The following is a 20,261-nucleotide window of genomic DNA, read 5'->3' as shown; positions in this document are numbered from 1 at the left end:
TTATGCTTTTGTACCAGCACATTCTGGGAAAAATGACTTGGCCTTGTTTACAGCCATGCTTATCTACACAATGGCTCCTAGAAGCTTCTTCATAACCAAAATAAATAACAAGAATACAGAGGCCCGAAGGACGGTAAGAAATGCCAAGGATATTGTGAAAAGGCAAACAACAGTTTAAATGAGAAAAATAGCTGAATTAAAACATTTAACTCTATAGCTTCTAAGAGGGAAGCATACCCCCCCCCCCAAGGTGGCCGCTGTATCTAAGATGGCGGACAGTAGTCAAGATGGCGTCCGAAACCAGTGCGACCTCCTTAACACTTCAGAGCTGTGCACAGTCATGGAGGAGGGGTAAAGATAAGAGGACTCCTAGGGGAAACAGGGAAATATGATTTATAAGTTGTTTGGGTCACAGACTGGGACTAGGTATTCCATGGGTTATCTATATCTCATCTTTTGGGTAACACTTAGGGCGCGTTTACACGTTGCATTTTGGCTTGCGTTTTCATTGTGTTTGAAACGCATTACAGCAGCTGATGAGAGGTGAGTTGCCTAATTACATTTGTTTACGTTTGTTAATGCAAAGTTAACACATGCGTTAACAAAACGCATGCATTAACATCATGTTTACAATGCATTTTGTGAACGGAAATGTTAACAGTAATATAAGGGAAATCACCTCTCCTCAGCTGTAGTAATGCTTTTCAAAACGCAACCAAAATGCAATGTATGAACGCAGCCTCAGGTCAAAGTTCTCTCTACGGTTTCCTTTAATGGCAGGATTTCATGTGTCAGCAGTTTCCCACGTGCCGTTTTTGTCTCGTTTTTAAACACATCCAAAACGCAAATGGGAGGAGTTTTGGCCAAAACTCTTATGTGATTTCAATGAAGTGCAAAGAAACGCATATGCGTTTTGGCCATAAACCCTCCCACTTGCGTTTTGGATGAAAACGTCACGTGGGAAACTGCCCTTTGGGAAAAGCAGAGAAGGATCAGGTTCATCCTTTAGGACAGTCCAGGTTTTGGACTGTGAGTCTCATTAGGCACCAGCTGAGATCCTCCGAGGTGTGATTTACTTCATCTTGGGAAATAACAGGTGACTTTTGCTAGTAGAAGGAGTACGGTAAGTGGTTGGAGAAATGAATGTCGTTATGATGAACAAAAGATATGAAGAGTAATCAGAATAATGATCATTTTACCGTCGGCTGTGAAGTTTCAGTGCTCTGCTTTTGTCAAGCAATAGTATAGCTAAGTAGTGTGAAAAAATATATCCGGAGCAGGGAAAAGAAAAAGTACGAAAAAGAGTCAACTCACCAGCACTTTGTATTCCTCTCAGACCCTGTTTAGATGTTACATTACTGCTGCGTTTTTGTCGCATTTACATTGTTTTTGAAACACATTGGGAAAAAGGCCTAGGCGGCCTCACTAGAACCCATTGGTCAAGAGAAAGTAATTTTTTTAAAAGTATAATTTTATTGATATGCATTAAAAAGAAAAAATTAATATGAATAGCACTATCAAAAATTGTAAAAAATCTACAGTCAGTAGAGCCCTGAATGAGAATGTATTAATGAAAACAAGTCTTTGTGGCTTAAGTGTATCGTGTGTCCTTAATTATTTTGTCATTTGTATACACTAGGTTGGCAATGAGAGTAAAGTGGTGATAGTAAAGAAACAAAGTTGCTAATTCACTCTAAACTGGAAAGGGACCCTTATACTTTGCCGACACTGGGTGTCAGTAATAGGCTGTGACTCCAGCTCTTTGATTTAGTACTTTGTATCGTTTTCAAACAAGTCTTATTGAACCCTTGACACTGTGTGTGTGTCCATCCAGTAGAGATGATTAATAAATCTAGGGGGGGGGGGGGGAATTTATCATTAGTCCTATGCAGCTTCTTGGCGTATAATTGTCGCAATTTTTTGCGTAAACGTCGTTTTTGTGGGGTTTTTTTTTAGTGAGGGAAAAAACGCAACTCTAAAGTTACGGAATGGCGGAACAAATACACCACAAAGTGTTCCACACAACATTTATCAACTGAGAGTTTTCTAAAGAAGAAAACTACACCACATAGGAGGTATAGTTTGAGAATTTCCTCTGCAAAAACATTGCAAAAAGGCAGAAATTGTGCATATTTTAAACATACGTGCGACTGGTGCAGTTCGCATAGAGCACTCACAGCTGAGGGCGTGTTCACATGTTGCCTTTTGGTCGCGTTTTTTGTTGCATTTGAAACTCATATACAACAGCTGATGAGAGGTGATTTGCCTAATTACATTACCGTTTACGTTTGTAAACGCAATGTTAACGCATGTGTTAACGCGTTGTTAACGCATGAGTTAACATCGCGTTTACGATGCGTTTTGTAAACAGAAATGTTAATAGTGATGTAATTAGGCAAATCACCCCTCCTCAGCTGTTGTATATGCGTTTCAAACGCAGGTCAAAACGCAACGTGTGAAGGCGCCCTGATAGTCACATCAGAAGGCATTTATTACTGCACGTACACCGGACTATAAGGGTGGTGGCACATGTGCCGTTTTTGGCTGCGTTTGCAAGCATAAATGCAGACCAAACCGCACCCACCGGTGTTTTGCGTAGGTGCGGTAATGTTTGCGCTTGCAAACGCAGCCAAAGCGGCATGTGTGCCAACACCCTAAATCAGACTGGTGCAAACCTGCCAGTCTAACACATAGACATCTGCGCAAAAACCTGCCTAATGATAAATCTCCCCCATGAGCCAGGATAAGAAGTATTGTCCAAAACCTGTCGTTTATAGGAGGCACAGCAGCATTTATTTTTAACTGTTATTAACCCCTTAACTCTCAGCGTCCGTATATCGGATGCTGAGCGCATTGACTTAGCGCTCAGCGGCCGATATATCGGACGCAGAGCCAATGCTGGTTCAGCTCAAGATCTAAGCCGAACCGGCATCTGGAAACACAGGGTGCCAGCTGCGACTGATAGCCAGCACCCCAGTTTAACACCCCCGGTCGGAGTGGCATTTAACTTGGCTTTGGGGGTCTTTCCCCCATGATCGGCCCATTTTCGGGTGCCGATCTGGACCCCAAAGTTACCTGCAAGAACTGCCGGTAAGATGGCGTCCCTGACAATAAACGTTTAAAAAAAACTGTTATAAACCCTCCAAAAATTATGATTTTTACCTATTCAATCCCACAAAAATTGCAATAAAAAGTGATCAAAAAAACATATGTAATCCGGATTGATACTGGTGCAAAGTACAACATCTCCCGCAAAAATCAGCTCCGTAGCCAAAGAAGTAAAAATGTTATGCCACTTGGAAGACGGCAATGCAAAATTATAGATTTTTTTCCCCACATTAGGGTTTTATTTGACAAATTTAGTAAAACGTAAGAAAAAATATTCATGTCTGGTATCCCCGTAATCGCATCGACCCATAGAATAAAGATAACATGATTATTGGGCTAAACAGGGAACACTGGAAATAAAAAGTAAAATATCCAATACAGAATTGATGCTTTTCTACTCCTGCCCTAAAAAAAAGTTCCTAAATTTTCAACAATAGGGGATATCAAGCCCAAAATGGTAAAACTGGAAAAAGCATCTCATCCCGCAAAAAAAATGCCATCACATGGCCCCAATAACGAAAAAACGAAAATTTTATAGCCTACAAAAGGGGCCAATGAGGAAACTAAAATCCAGGGTGCTCCTTCCCTTCTGCGCCTCGCTGTGCCCCCATAAAACAAGTAACGGCCACATGTGGGGGGTCTCTGTACTCAGGAGAAATTGCAGAACAAATTGCATGGTGGGTTTTCACCTCCATTTTTATTTGATTACTATGAAGATCTCAAGGGGTTAACAATCTTCCTAAAAGCTGTTTCTGATAGTTTGAGGGGTGCAGATTTGAAAATGAGTGGGTTATATAGGGGGGTTTTGATGCTAAATATGTAAAATGTAACTATGTAAGAAAATGGTTTTTTTAGCTAAACTAACGATTGCCGTGCCTAACAAAACTATGTGCCGGCATCAGCATTAAGTAGCCTACCGGGTGGTCTGTGGTAGGTTTCCTTTAAATGGCTGCGTCCTTAAGGGGGTTAATAAAGACTGAAGTTTTAACGTTCCAAGATTCCGAGTGTTGGATTCACCTGTTCTATAGATCCCCACTATAGATATTATCATACTAAGAAGTTACACATTTAAAGGGCCATGTACATGTAGTGTAAATGCAGTGGATTTTCATGTGTAGTTCTGTATAACTCACACATTGACTGTGGAAAGTCCTTGTTCAGCTATCTTCAGGCCCTATTCACACAGCAGTATTTTGTTCAGTATTTTCTATCAGTATTTGCAAGCCAAGTCAAAGAACGGAATACTGAAGAGATTCCAATCTTTCCCTTAAATTTCCCCCCTGTTTTTTTCCTTACAAATACTGAAGAAAAATACTCATCACAATACTGTCATCTGAATTTGTGTTCACTCATATATTAATTCAGGTATGTACTATAATCAATAAAAACTTTCATCAGGAGTTCATGTGGTGTTATAGCGTAATGAGCCAGGTACTATAAGAACACTTATTGATTCCAGTAAGAGTATACTGTATGTAACACTGAAGCCGACTTCAAGTTGAATGCAATGGGAAGGGGCTTGACCACATCTCATATGTGTTTGTGCCATGGCGAACAAACGCCCCTTTATTTTTACCCCTTAACGACCGGGCCCTTTTTTGTTTTTTCATTTCCATTTTTCAATCCCCACCATCAAAAATCAATAACTTTTTTATTTTTACATGTAAAGATCTCTGTGATGGCTTGTTTTCTTTGTAGCTTCATAGTGATAGTATTTAATATTCCCTGCTGTGTACTGGGAAGCGGGAAAAAATTCTAAATGCAGTGAAAATGGGGAAATAACGCATTTGTGCCGTTTTCTTGTGGGCTTGGATTTTACGGATTTCACTGTGCGGCCCAAATGACAGGTTTTCTTTATTATTTGGGTCGGTACGATTACGGGGATACCAAATTTGTATAGATTTTATGTTTTCATACATTTTTACACAAATGAAAACCTCCTGTACAAATTTTTTATTTTTTTTTTATTTTGCCATTTTCTGGCGCTAATAACTTTTTCATACTTCATTGTACGGAGCTGTGGATGGAGTAATTTTTTTGCGACTTTTGATTTAGATTTCACTGCTATCATTCGGTAGGACAATCTTCGGCAAGATGCCCAAGCTTTGCCAGCGGCGATTGGTAGGAACCGCAGGTGCTACTGGTAAGTCTTTGCTGCAATATTCAGCAAAGACTTACCGGCTATAGAGAGCCCTCTCCTTGCAACGGGCCGTACTATTTCGGCGCACATCGGGAAGGGGTTAAATACAATCCAAAGGCTCCAATCGTGATCACATGCTGAGGTAACATTGCGAGAGCAAGTTAGAAGCCTTTGGGGTTGGGTATTAGTCTAATAGACTGGGGTAGGGCATTCCAGAGAATTGGTGCAGCTCTGGAGAAGTCCTGTAGACGTAAGTGGGAAGTTCGAATTAAGGAAGAGAATAATCTAAGATCACAGACAGATCAAAGAACACGGGTTTGACGATAGACTGAGATCAGAGAAGAGAAGTAGAGAGGTGCACCATTATGCAGGTCTTTATGGATGAGGGTTATTAATTTAAACTGCATTTGGAAGGCGACAAGCCACCGATGCAGTGACTGGCACAGACTGAAGGAATCCGTGTAGAAGTTGGTCTGAAAGACAAGCCTGGCTGCTGCATTGAGAATGGATTGTAGAGGAGAGAGTTTAGTTGATGGAAATGGAATTTTACTTCAGAATGTGTTTACAGGGAAAGCCTTTGGATTGCATCTCAAAAAGCACCGTATGAAAGTGACCTCAAGGAATTTTCCAACTTGATGACTTATCCATACACCCAACACAAGGGACCTCCAAAATACAGCTAATTCCATGTACAAAGGTGTAGCCTGACCTTTGTAACGCACTGAACATGTTTAGCATTTGTCAGGTATCAGATTAAGGCCCTTTCCACACTTGCGTTTTTCACGCGCGTGCTTTTGACGCGCAGAACTTGCATTGCACTCTGACCCATTGTAATCAATGGGCTTTTTCACACTTGTATTTTTTTTTTCACGCACATTTAAATCTCGACATGCTCTACTTTTGCAAGTCACTCGTGTGAAAAATGCACCATACAAGTCTATGGAGACGCATCAAAAACGCATTGCACTCAGAGACACTTGCAAGTGCAATGTAAGTGCAATGCATTTTTCACGCATCAATTGCCATAGAAAAAATAGAGCTCAGTCCTATTGAAAATGTGCGTGAAAAACTGAGACACTGAACAAACTCTGACTGAAAACTGATTGAACTGTGATGCAAAATGTCAGTTTTTCACTGACCAAACCCTGATCGCACCCTGATCAAACTCTGACCTGATCTGCAACGCAAGTGTGGAAGGGGCCTAAGAGCCAGTTCCCATCTGAATACAGGTTTCCGTTTAGCAGTCTCTGTTTGAAAACCGATGAATAACGGATACGTTTTATACCATTGATTTCAATAGACTTGCATTAGTCCATTAGTTTCCATTTTTAATCTTCTGTTAGACCTTAGTTTATTTGAGTTAGTTGGAACAAAAATGGATCGATATAAAATAATAAAAAAACTAACTTACATTATAGGAAAGCAAAGTTTTCCCTTTTTTAATCTGATCCGTTAAAGGTATCCATTAATAAAAAAGGTACTTCCGTACTTTTACTTTACATGTATGCATGTTTTATACTATGGAATTTGGCGCTATATAAATAAAGATTCTGAATCTTCGTGTGCCCAAAAGCCTTCAACCATTAATATTTTTAAAATGTAAAAGATTTCCGTTTTTTAAAATATTTTTGTAAAAAATATCCTTGAGTTTTTAGGACCATCTAGTTTAACAACACTTTCCTTTTTTATCTTTTGGTGCCAGTAACTAGTATGAGTTTTCAATATCTTTCCATAGTGCACTGCTGAAAATCCTACTCCCCTCATACTTGCTCCCTCCCAGGTTGCCTCAAACTCGAATGAAGTCCTCTAAATTCCTCAACGACCCCATCTGTTTTTAGGGGCCCCTCACACCTACCTGAATGTCAGAATTAATGGAAGTACCCACAGGACATAGGTCCTCACAGGAACTTCACAAATTACCTTTTGGCTGTTCATGTGACCAACTAAAAATAAAAGAGTGTTTTAAATGTTTTTGGTCAGTCTTGTATAATCTGGCAGAGGGTAAATGCTCCTAACACTGGAGCAGGTCTTCTCCTTCATGATCTATAGGCATAAATAAAGGGAATTATGTTCATGGGGTAACTAAGGTCCTGCTGGATGAGGAGGATAGAACTATAGGCAATTTCCGATTGACAGTCATCCTCTGTACTGTGTGGCATCTAATTTCTGTCTCTGTGCTTAGTCAGCATTTTGCTATTAGTTATATCAATGTGGTAACCCTTGAATCATCCGGAGTAGGAAGAGATTCTCAATGTCGTATTCAGAGACTCTTCTATTGAATTTTCTTTCAGGTGTCACAGAATGCATTGCCGATACATTTCTGCTGTATTTCTACTAGCAAGTTTACTGATCCAGGCAAATTCGGATTCCAGTCCAGGTAAATTTGTTTACATGTGTGCCATGGTGTCACAATGTAACGTAATATCTGTTCAGTAGAGATGAGCGAGCACTAAAATGCTCGGGTACTCGTTATTCGAGACGAACTTTTCCCGATGCTCGAGTGCTCGTTTCGAGTAACGAGCCCCATTGAAGTCAATGGGAGACTCGAGCATTTTTCAAGGGGACCAAGGCTCTGCACAGGGAAGCTTGGCCAAACACCTGGGAACCTCAGAAAAGGATGGAAACACCACGGAAATGGACAGGAAACAGCAGGGGCAGCATGCATGGATGCCTCTGAGGCTGCTTAATCGCACCATTATGCCAAAATTATGGGCAACAGCATGGCCATGACAGAGTGACCGAATGAGGCTAGATAGCATCTAAAACATCCAATAATTGACCCTGACACTATAGGGGATGGCATGCAGCGGCAGCGGCAGCGGCAGCAGCGGCAGGCTAGAGAGTGTCATGGCAACATACCCTAAATGGACTCAGGCTTCAAACCAATGGGTGGCAGAGAGGAACCAAAGGAGGTGAGCAAGAAGCGCTCAAATAATATCGGTACATGATAAAAGTTTGCCAGTATATTTTGTGGATTACACAGCAGGGTGGCGACAAAGTTAACATGGAAGCCATGAAAACAACCCAAAATTCTGCCTGACACAGCTCGTTTGATAAGGGGACCATGTATGGAGGCAGTGAACTAGTAGTAGATTAAAGGTGCTGCAGTTAAAACTATGTTAGTTGGACCTTGGCATGGAGCTGGCGCTCCGCTGCCAGGCAAGCTTTCGCCAATCCAAGCCCCTGTCTCTAGGCTACTCCCCAAACAGCACTTCTAAGAACCTTTTGTATAAGATCAAGTGTAGTAGCGTTCTTATAAGTTTGGGATATGGCGGGTGAGGGGAATGTAAACAGATGCGCAAGAAGCGCTGAAATAATATCGGTAAATGATAAAAGTTTGCCAGTATATTTTGTGGATTACACAGCAGGGTGGCGACAAAGTTAACAAGTTTGATGTGGAATGCCCTGTAATAGCTCTTGGGCGGTGTGCCTTTTATCGCCTAGGCTCAGCAGTTTGAGCACCGCCTGCTGTCGCTTAGCGACGGCACTGCTGCTGTGCCTAGAGCTACCGACTGATGGCGCCATGCCCACGGATGGTAATTCGGAGGAGGAGGAGGAGGTGGAGGAGGGGTGGGAGGAGGAAGAGGTATAGTAGGCCTTTTTTAGACCTGGACCGAGAAAGGCCCCGCAATCCTCTGCGTCGGCAGTATATGACCAGCCCCAGGGTCAGACTCGGTCCCAGCCTGCACCAAGTTAAGTGTAGTAGCGTTCTTATAAGTTTGGGATATGGCGGGTGAAGGGAATGTAAACAGATGCGCAAGAAGCGCATGATGCGCATGGAGCTGGCGCTCCGCTGCCAGGCGAGCTTTCGCCAATCCAAGCCCCTGTCTCTAGGCTACTCCCCAAACAGCACTTCTAAGAACCTTTTGTATAAGATCAAGTGTAGTAGCGTTCTTATAAGTTTGGGATATGGCGGTGAGGGGAATGTAAACAGATGCGCAAGAAGCGCATGATGCGCATGGAGCTGGCGCTCCGCTGCCAGGCGAGCTTTCGCCAATCCAAGCCCCTGTCTCTAGGCTACTCCCCAAACAGCACTTCTAAAAACCTTTTGTATAAGATCAAGTGTAGTAGCGTTCTTATAAGTTTGGGATATGGCGGTGAGGGGAATGTAAACAGATGCGCATGATGCGCATGGAGCTGGCGCTCCGCTGCCAGGCGAGCTTTCGCCAATCCAAGCCCCTGTCTCTAGGCTACTCCCCAAACAGCACTCCTAAGAACCTTTTGTATAAGATCAAGTGTAGTAGCGTTCTTATAAGTTTGGGATATGGCGGGTGAGGGGAATGTAAACAGATGCGCAAGAAGCGCATGATGCGCATGGAGCTGGCGCTCCGCTGCCAGGCGAGCTTTCGCCAATCCAAGCCCCTGTCTCTAGGCCACTCCCCAAACAGCACTTCTAAGAACCTTTTGTATAAGATCAAGTGTAGTAGCGTTCTTATAAGTTTGGGATATGGCGGGTGAGGGGAATGTAAACAGATGCGCAAGAAGCGCATGATGCGCATGGAGCTGGCGCTCCGCTGCCAGGCGAGCTTTCGCCAATCCAAGCCCCTGTCTCTAGGCTACTCCCCAAACAGCACTTCTAAGAACCTTTTGTATAAGATCAAGTGTAGTAGCGTTCTTATAAGTTTAGGATATGGCGGGTGAGGGGAATGTAAACAGATGCGCAAGAAGCGCATGATGCGCATGGAGCTGGCGCTCCGCTGCCAGGCGAGCTTTCGCCAATCCAAGCCCCTGTCTCTAGGCTACTCCCCAAACAGCACTTCTAAGAACCTTTTGTATAAGATCAAGTGTAGTAGCGTTCTTATAAGTTTAGGATATGGCGGGTGAGGGGAATGTAAACAGATGCGCAAGAAGCGCTGAAATAATATCCGTAAATGGTAAAAGTTTGCCAGTGTATTTTGTGGATAACACAGCAGGGTGGCGACAAGGTTAACTGTCAGGTTCGCTAGGGAGATTGCTGGAACTTCTGGTTCTTCTGGTGGTACCAGCAGCGTTCTCCGAACCCCGGCGCGTATCCGCGCAAACTCCACCTCTCGTCCTGGGCAGCGGCTGCTAAGATCTCGCGCTGTCTAGGAGTGGCTGGGACTTTGAACCTCTGCTTGGTGCTTGGTTGTTTCTGCACCATGAGGGGTTAATTCCCAGATGCTGTCCAGCACCTATCAGGTTCTGGAGGTGGAGTTCTGGCTGCATAAATTGCAGCTTCACTAGTCACCAGTGCCAGTGTTTGAAAATCCCTTTCTCCACCTGGTTGCTGCTAGTTTGTATTGCTCTGTATCTGTATCTATATTGTTGCTAACTCGGCTAGTTTTGGACTTTGACTCTTGCTTACTGATTCTGCTTTTGACGTACCCTCTAGTTGTGACTCCGGCTTGTTTACGATTCTTTTATGTTTTATGTTTGTCAGTCTGTTTGTGTTCCCCTTCCCACACTTACCCAGAATATTTCGAGTCTTCAAGTAGTCGCCCCACGGTTTAGCGTGGGGGGGCTATAGGAAGGGACAGAGGTTGGGGCAAGCTCAGGGCACACTATCCCCTGTCTTTTGTGTACCAATCCTAACAGAAACACTGGCCACACATAGGTCTGCATCCTGTATCCGACCTGCTACATTCTCTCCTTCCATGGAGCCTTTGTCAGCTGTGGTCGCTCAGGTCCAGACCCTAACTCAGCTTGTTCAGGATCTAGCTTCCCGTCTCCAAATTCAGGAATCTATGCAGGTTCCACGGCAGACATCACCGCAGGATCCACTGCCACCCACGCCTGAACCTAAGGTTCCTCTCCCTGACGTGTTTTTTGGTGACCGTAAGAAATTTTTTTCATTTCGGGAGGGTTGTAAACTTTACTTTTCTTTACGCCCTCGTTCATCGGGCACAGAGATTCAAAGGGTGGGCGTGGTAATTTCCCTGTTGCGTGGGGATCCGCAAAATTGGGCTTTTTCTCTCCCACCTGACTCTCCATCCCGTTCTTCTCTTGACGCTTTTTTTTCTGCTTTAGGCCAGATTTATGACGAACCTGACCGGCGAGCACTTGCAGTTTCCCACCTTAGATCTCTGTGTCAGGGAAAACGGACAGCAGAAGATTATTGTGCCCAGTTCAGACAGTATGTGACTGACTCTCAATGGAATGACTGCGCCCTAAAAGACCAATTTATGTCCGGACTGTCAGACAGAGTACAGGACTTAGTCTTAGCTTATGCCGAGCCTCAGACATTAGATGATGCTATGACTCTGGTCATCCGAGTTGATCGTCGCCTAAGATCCAGGCGATCACCTCGGGTGTCCTCGGACTGTCAGCCAGCGGCCAGTCCGTCTCCAGGTAGTCCAGAATTGGAATCCATGGAGCTGGATAGCATCTCTCCTGCACAGCGGAAGCAACATCGAATAAGACGCCATCTTTGTTTCTACTGTGGAAGTCCTGATCATCAGATCAACACCTGTTCCAAGAGGCAGCAGCAGGAAAACTTCCGCTCCTAAGCAGTAGTCGGGGGGACTGCTTAGGAGCTCAGGTACTCCCTATTGTGTCTAGAATGTATTTACCTTGTACGGTTAAGTTTCAGTCTGTTTCCTGCACTGGTCGCGCCTTTTTGGATTCAGGTGCTGCGACTAATTTAATCGATTATAATTTTGTCTCTCAGTTTTGCATGTCATTGATTCCATTGTCCACTCCTATCCAGATGTCGGGTGCGGATTTGACCCCCCTACAGGCAGGGTTGATCAAATTCCGAACCCCGCAGATAAAGCTTATGGTGGGAGCTATGCATGAAGAATGGTGTTCTTTTCTAGTTATGGAAAACCTGTCTGAAAATGTCATTCTTGGTCTACCCTGGCTCCGGATCCATAATCCGGTAATTAATTGGGAAACTCTGGAGCTGGTTCATTGGGGTCCTCTCTGTAAGGAGCACCTGACCAGAGTTTCACTATGTACAGTAGTGACGGAAGATCAGGGTCTTCCAGGTTTTCTCTCGGACTACTCAGATGTGTTTTCAAAACCCTTGTCCCAAGTCCTTCCTCCTCACAGGGAGTTTGATTGTAAAATTGACCTTCTTCCTGATGCTAGATTGCCAAAGGGTCGTATATATAACTTGTCGGTACCAGAACGGGAGGCACTGAAGAGTTATATTGATGAGAGTTTGGCAATCGGACATATTCGTCCCTCTGAGTCGCCCACTGGGGCCGGGTTCTTTTTTGTTGAGAAAAAAGATGGTGGTTTACGGCCGTGTATTGACTATCGAGAATTAAATAAGATAACGGTAAAAAACTCAGGTCCCCTCCCCTTGATCCCGGATCTCTTAAATCAGGTTTCTGGGGCCCAAGTTTTCTCTAAATTAGATCTCAGAGGGGCTTATAACCTGATTCGGGTCCGAGAAGGGGATGAGTGGAAAACCGCATTTAATACACCTTTGGGGCACTTTGAATACCTGGTTATGCCCTTTGGTTTGAGTAATGCCCCAGCGGTTTTTCAAGGCTTTATGAACTCCATTTTTCATGATTACATCGGTGTGTTTATGGTGGTGTATCTAGACGATATTTTGATTTTTTCTCCTGATATGGTTTCTCACCAGCAACATCTCCGCCAAGTACTTACCAGGTTGCGCAAAAACCACCTCTTCGCGAAGCTGGAAAAGTGTGTTTTTTGCGTCCAGAAGGTTTCCTTCTTAGGTTATGTTGTGACTCCCTCTGATGTACAGATGGATCCGAGTAAGGTTCAGGCGCTCACGGACTGGGTTCGGCCTACCAATCTTAAGGCCCTACAACGATTTTTAGGTTTCGCTAACTATTATCGGAACTTTATAAAGAACTTTTCTGTGATCGCCAAACCCCTCACGGATCTAACCCGTAAGGGTGCTGATCCAAACAACTGGTCCCCTGCCGCTTGCTCAGCGTTTGAAACTTTAAAAGCGGCATTCTCGTCAGCCCCAGTTTTGGTTCAACCTGACCTCTCTCTACCGTTTGTTGTGGAGGTTGATGCCTCCGAGGTAGGAGTAGGTGCAGTGTTGTCTCAGGGGTCCTCCACTCTCACCAGACTTAGGCCCTGTGCATATTTCTCTAGAAAGTTTTCCTCTTGTGAGAGGAATTATGATATTGGTAATCGAGAGCTCCTTGCCATTAAGTGGGCATTTGAAGTCTGGCGACACTTTTTGGAAGGAGCTCTTCATCCGATAACTGTGCTCACAGATCATAAGAACTTAGTATATTTGGATACTGCTAAGCGTTTGAACTCACGTCAGGCTAGGTGGGCCTTGTTTTTCTCTCGCTTTAATTTTGTGGTCACCTACCGACCTGGGTCAAAAAATGTGAAGGCTGATGCCTTGTCCCGTAGCTTCGGGACTCCTGAGCTTCCAGCGACTACGGACAGTAATATTTTGTCTCCAGGTGTTGTGTTGGCAGCTGTCTCCTCCCACCTCTCCTCTCAAATTTTAGCAGGACAAAAATCTGCACCCAAAGACCTTCCGGAAGGCAAATTATTTGTTCCTCTTTCTTGTCGTTTGAGAGTGTTGGAGGAGACGCATTGCTCAGTATTGGCAGGTCATCCGGGAATGCGGAGTACCTTGGATCTCTTAAAGAGAAGTTACTGGTGGCCTCACATGACTAATGATGTGCACGCATTTGTCCAAGCCTGTCAGGTCTGTGCGCGAGGAAAGACTCCCAGGAGACGTCCTGAGGGGCCTCTTCTTCCGCTTCCAGTTCCCACCAGGCCATGGTCTAAAGTGTCAATGGATTTTGTCACTGATCTGCCAGCATCTCAAGGCTATACAGTGATTTGGGTGGTAGTGGACCGTTTCTCCAAGATGGGACACTTTGTTCCATTAAAAAAGTTACCTTCAGCTGAAGAATTGGCTGATTTGTTTATACAGAACATTGTACGCCTCCATGGTATACCAGATGATATTGTGTCTGATAGGGGCGTACAATTTGTTTCCAAATTTTGGCGAGCATTTTGTTCTAGACTGGAAGTTAATCTGTCGTTCTCCTCAGCGTTTCATCCTGAGTCTAATGGTCAGTCCGAGAGAATGAATCAGGAGATGATTCAATATCTGCGACTCTTTGTCTCGGACAGTCAGGACCAGTGGGTGAAATTCCTTCCGTTGGCAGAATTTGCTATTAATAACCACTGTAGTTCGTCCACACAGGTATCTCCGTTTTTCTGTAATTATGGTTTTCATCCACGTTTCTCTTTTTCATCTGTGCCTGTCTCTAATATTCCTCGAGCGGAAGCCATTACATCCAAGTTGCGCTCGCTCTGGTCACAAGTTCGGGAGAATATTCAGAGGGCACAAAATTCTATGGTCCAACAAACTGAAAGAAGGCGCACTAAATCTGATACGTTTGTGGTGGGGGATAAAGTGTGGTTATCAACAAAAAACCTTAAATTGAAGGTCCCCTCTTTGAAGTTTGCGCCCAGGTTTGTGGGTCCGTTTGTTGTTACTCATATTGTTAACCCGGTTTCCTTCAAGATTACACTTCCAGCAGGGTGGCGGGTCCATAACACCTTCCATAAGAGTCTTCTGAAGCGCTATGTTGAGCCTGTTTTGCCTCTTTCTGACCCTCCTTCTCCATCTATTGTGGAGGGGAATCTGGAATTTGAGGTGGAAAAGGTGGTGAATTCCAGATGGGTAGGTAACTCCCTGCAGTACCTGGTCCATTGGAAAGGTTTTGGTCCTGAGGATAGGTCTTGGGTTCCGGCTAGAGATGTTCATGCTCCACGGTTACTCAGGTTATTTCATCAGACCTACCCTCAGAAGCCATCTTTAAGATCTAGGGGTCCGAAGGCCCCCCGTCAGGGGGGGGGTACTGTCAGGTTCGCTAGGGAGATTGCTGGAACTTCTGGTTCTTCTGGTGGTACCAGCAGCGTTCTCCGAACCCCGGCGCGTATCCGCGCAAACTCCACCTCTCGTCCTGGGCAGCGGCTGCTAAGATCTCGCGCTGTCTAGGAGTGGCTGGGACTTTGAACCTCTGCTTGGTGCTTGGTTGTTTCTGCACCATGAGGGGTTAATTCCCAGATGCTGTCCAGCACCTATCAGGTTCTGGAGGTGGAGTTCTGGCTGCATAAATTGCAGCTTCACTAGTCACCAGTGCCAGTGTTTGAAAATCCCTTTCTCCACCTGGTTGCTGCTAGTTTGTATTGCTCTGTATCTGTATCTATATTGTTGCTAACTCGGCTAGTTTTGGACTTTGACTCTTGCTTACTGATTCTGCTTTTGACGTACCCTCTAGTTGTGACTCCGGCTTGTTTACGATTCTTTTATGTTTTATGTTTGTCAGTCTGTTTGTGTTCCCCTTCCCACACTTACCCAGAATATTTCGAGTCTTCAAGTAGTCGCCCCACGGTTTAGCGTGGGGGGGCTATAGGAAGGGACAGAGGTTGGGGCAAGCTCAGGGCACACTATCCCCTGTCTTTTGTGTACCAATCCTAACATAACAACTTTGATGTGGAATCCATGAAAACAACCCAAATTTCGGCCTGACACACCTCGTTTGATAAAGGGACGATGTATGGAGGCAGCTATATAAACGACTTTTGGAGGTAGCAATGGAGACAACGTGTGGAGGCTGCTATGGAGACAATTCAATTTGGATAGTGCCTGTATGTGGCAGTCCAAAAAAGTTTTCAAACCAGAGGAGCAGGTAGGTGGCCCTCCAGAAAAATGGAATAGATTGAGTGCCTGTATGTGGCAGTCCAAAAAATTGTTTAAAACAGAGGACCGGGTCGGTGGCCCTCCAGAAAAATTAAATGCATAAAGTACTATAGGTAGAGCCAGTGGGCCCTGTCAAAAAATAGCCAGTTTCCTCTGCTTTACTGTACAAAGAGCAGGAGAAGGAGGAAAATGAGGAGGAGGAGGAGGAGTGGATAAATTATTCAGGTTGAGCTTCCTTCACCTGCTGGAGATTGGAAATTAGGAGAAATCCATGCTTTATTCATCTTGATAAGCGTCAGCCTGTCAGCGCTGTCAGTCGACAGGCGTGTACGCTTATCGGTGATGATGCCACCAGCTGCACTGAAAACCCGCTCGGACAAGATGCTAGCGGCAGGGCAGGCAAGAACCTCCAAGGCGTACAGCGCCAGTTTGTGCCACATGTCCAGCTTTGAAACCCAGTAGTTGTAGGGAGCTGTGTGATCATTTAGGACGATGGTATGGTCAGCTACGTACTCCCTCACCATCTTTCTGTAAAGATCAGCCCTACTCTGCCGAGACTGGGGACAGGTGACAGTGTCTTGCTGGGGTGACATAAAGCTGGCAAAAGCCTTGTAAAGCGTACCCTTGCCAGTGCTGGACAAGCTGCCTGCTCGCCTACTCTCCCTCGCTACTTGTCCCGCAGCACTACGCACTCTGCCGCTAGCGCTGTCAGAAGGGAAATACTGTTTCAGCTTGTGCACCAGGGCCTGCTGGTATTCATGCATTCTCACACTCCTTTCCTCTCCAGGGATGAGAGTGGAAAGATTTTGCTTGTACCGTGGGTCCAGGAGAGTGAACACCCAGTAATCGGTGCTGGAATAAATTCTTTGAACGCGAGGGTCACGGGATAGGCAGCCTAGCATGAAATCTGCCATATGCGCCAGAGTACCAACGCGTAAGAATTCGCTCCCCTCACTGGCCTGACTGTCCATTTCCTCCTCCTCCAACTCCTCCAATTCCTCTTCTTCTGCCCATACACGCTCAACAATGAAGGACTCAACAATGGTCCCCTCTTGTGTCTCGCCAACATTCTCCTCCTCTTCCTCCTCCACCTCCACCTCCTCCGATATGCGCTGAGAAACAGACCTAAGGGTGCTTTGGCTATCAACAAGGGAATCTTCTTCCCCCGTCTCTTGTGAGGAGCGCAAAGCTTCCGACTTCATGCTGACCAGAGAGTTTTTCAACAGGCCAAGCAGCGGGATGGTGAGGCTGATGATGGCGGCATCGCCACTGACCATCTGTGTTGACTCCTCAAAGTTACTCAGCACCTGACAGATATCAGACATCCACGTCCACTCCTCATTGTAGACTTGAGGAAGCTGACTGACCTGACTACCAGTTCTGGTGGAAGTTGACATCTGGCAGTCTACAATCGCTCGGCGCTGCTGGTAAACTCTGGATAACATGGTCAGTGTTGAATTCCACCTCGTGGGCACGTCGCACAACAGTCGGTGAGCGGGCAGTTGGAGGCGGCGCTGCGCTGCCCTGAGAGTGGCAGCATCTGTGCTGGACTTCCTGAAATGCGCACAGATGCGGCGCACCTTCGTGAGCAAATCAGACAGATTGGGGTATGTCTTGAGGAAACGCTGAACTATCAGATTTAACACATGGGCCAGGCATGGCACATGTGTCAGTCTGCCGAGTTGCAGAGCCGCCACCAGGTTACGGCCGTTGTCACACACAACCATGCCTGGCTTCAGGTTCAGCGGTGCCAGCCACAGATCAGTCTGCGCCGTGATGCCCTGTAATAGTTCTTGGGCGGTGTGCCTTTTATCGCCTAGGCTCAGCAGTTTGAGCACCGCCTGCTGTCGCTTAGCGACGGCACTGCTGCTGTGCCTAGAGCTACCGACTGATGGCGCCATGCCCACGGATGGTCGTTCGGAGGAGGAGGTGGAGGAGGGGTGGGAGGAGGAGGAGGCATAGTAGGCCTCAAACACCTGGACCGAGGTAGGCCCCGCAATCCTCGGCGTCGGCAGTATATGACCAGCCGCAGGGTCACACTCGGTCCCAGCCTCCACCAAGTTAACCCAATGTGCCGTCAGAGATATATAGTGGCCCTGCCCGGCAGCACTCGTCCACGCGTCCGTGGTCAGGTGGACCTTGTCAGAAACGGCGTTGGTCAGGGCACGGATTATGTTGTCTGACACGTGCTGGTGCAGGGCTGGGACGGCACATCGGGAAAAGTAGTGGCGGCTGGGGACCGAATACCGAGGGGCGGCCGCCGCCATGAGGCTGCGAAAGGCCTCGGTCTCTACTAGCCTATAGGGCAGCATCTCCAGGCTTAGCAATCTGGAGATGTGCACATTAAGGGCTTGGGCGTGCGGGTGGGTTGCACTATATTTGCGTTTCCGCTCCAGCGTCTGGGGTATGGAGAGCTGAACGCTGGTGGATGCTGTGGAGGATCGTGGAGGCGACGATGGGGTTTTTGTGGCAGGGTCCTGGGCAGGGGGCTGACTATCAGCTGACACAGGGGAAGGAGCAGTGGTGTGCACGGCCGGAGGTGAACGCGCTTGTTGCCACTGAGTGGGGTGTTTAGCATTCATATGCCTGCGCATACTGGTGGTAGTTAAGCTAGTAGTGGTGGAACCCCTGCTGATCCTGGTTTGGCAAATGTGGCACACCACAGTCCGTCGGTCATCCGGTGTTTCCTTAAAGAACCTCCAGACTTCTGAAAATCTAGCCCTCGCCGCAGGAGCCCTTGCCACGGGAGCTTCACTAGTTGACACATTTGGCGCTGATGCACCAGCTCTGGCCCTGCCTCTCCGTCTGGCCCCACCACTGCCTCTTCCAACCTGTTCTGGTCGAGGACTCTCCTCCGTCTCAGAAGCACTGTGTTCACCCGGCCTCTCAACCCAGCTTGGGTCTGTCACCTCATCATCCTCCTATCCCTCAGTCTGCTCCCCCCTCGGACTTCCTGCCCTGACAACAACTTCCCCACTGTCTGACAACCGTGTCTCCTCATCGTCGGACACCTCTTTACACACTTCTTCCAGTACGTCAACAAGGTCATCATCACCCACAGACTGCGACTGGTGGAAAACCTGGGCATCGGAAAATTGCTCATCAGCAACCGGACAAGTGGTTTGTGACTGTGGGAATGGTCCAGAAAACAGTTCCTCAGAGTATGCCGGTTCAAATGGCAAATTTTGCTGGGAGGGGGCAGACTGGGGGGGAGGAGGCTGAGGTGCAGGAGCTGGAGGAGTGCCGATTTCGGTGACATGGGTGGACTGCGTGGAAGACTGACTGGTGGACAAATTGCTCGAAGCATTGTCGGCAATCCACGACATCACCTGTTCGCACTGTTCTGGCCTCAACAGTGCTCTACCACGATTCCCAGTAACTTCAGACATGAACCTAGGGAGTGTAGCTCTGCGGCGTTCCCCTGCTCCCTCATAAGCAGGTGGTGTCTCACCCCGCCCAGGACCACGGCCTCTGACCCCTGCAGTAGTTGGACGCCCACGTCCCCGCCCTCGTCCTCTACCCCTAGCCCTCGGGTTAAACATTTTGAAAATGAGAGTTATAACTTGAATTTTTTTTTTAACTTTTTTTTTTTTTTTTTTTTTTTTTGTGTTTTTTAGTTTTTAAAACCAAACGATGCTATCCTATTGCTATGGCTATTTTATAGCCAAGTATGAAAGCACACTGCTATGCCAGATGAGATGACGCTGAGTTATGAAAAAAATAAACGTAAAATAAAAAAGGAAATGGCAGACTGTGCCTAATTGAAATACAACCCCGGGCCCTAATAAATTTTCCCACTTCGGTCTTTGCGATGGATATGTGCGTCACTAAAACACAGTGGTCGCAAGTCTGACTCCAAATTGCTCACAATTTACTAGTAGATGCACTGCAACAACTACAGCCACCAGCAGATCAACCAGAAATCAAATATATATAACGCTACTGTAGGCGTAATTAAGCCGTTTGTATTCTCCTATGGCTATTTTCTAGCCAAGTATTACAGCACACTACTATGCCAGATGAGATGACGCTGAGTTATGAAAAAAATAAACGTAAAATAAAAAAGGAAATGGCAGACTGTGCCTAATTGAAATACAACCCCGGGCCCTAATAAATTTTCCCACTTCGGTCTTTGCGATGGATATGTGCGTCACTAAAACACAGTGGTCGCAAGTCTGACTCCAAATTGCTCACAATTTACTAGTAGATGCACTGCAACAACTACAGCCACCAGCAGATCAACCAGAAAACAAATATATATAACGCTACTGTAGGCGTAATTAAGCCGTTTGTATTCTCCTATGGCTATTTTCTAGCCAAGTATTACAGCACCCTACTATGCCAGATGAGATGACACTGAGTTATTAAAACAATAAACGTAAA

General features: G+C 46.0%; 1 protein-coding gene across 6 annotated transcripts in view; it reads left to right on the top strand.

Moving 5' to 3' along the window:
• The first annotated feature begins 253 nt into the window (after positions 1 to 253).
• Positions 254 to 20,261, top strand: part of LOC140119327 (myeloperoxidase-like) — a 31,807-nt gene continuing 11,799 nt past the window's right edge. For 2 of the 6 annotated variants that reach the window (XM_072138227.1, XM_072138226.1), the window contains exons 1-2: positions 254 to 351; positions 7,540 to 7,625. In XM_072138227.1, coding sequence (XP_071994328.1) covers positions 269 to 351; positions 7,540 to 7,625 — 169 coding nt within the window. In that variant the 5' untranslated portion in view covers positions 254 to 268. Of the gene's footprint in view, positions 352 to 988; positions 1,124 to 7,539; positions 7,626 to 20,261 lie in introns of those variants that run through there. The other 4 variants (XM_072138228.1, XM_072138230.1, XM_072138229.1 and 1 more) reach the window with 4 other exon arrangements.

Source organism: Engystomops pustulosus, chromosome 2 (assembly GCF_040894005.1).
Source record: "Engystomops pustulosus chromosome 2, aEngPut4.maternal, whole genome shotgun sequence".
Taxonomy (NCBI): Eukaryota; Metazoa; Chordata; class Amphibia; order Anura; family Leptodactylidae; genus Engystomops; species Engystomops pustulosus.
Note: the sequence above shows the minus strand (reverse complement) of the source record. Positions and strands in the feature narration are given on the sequence as shown.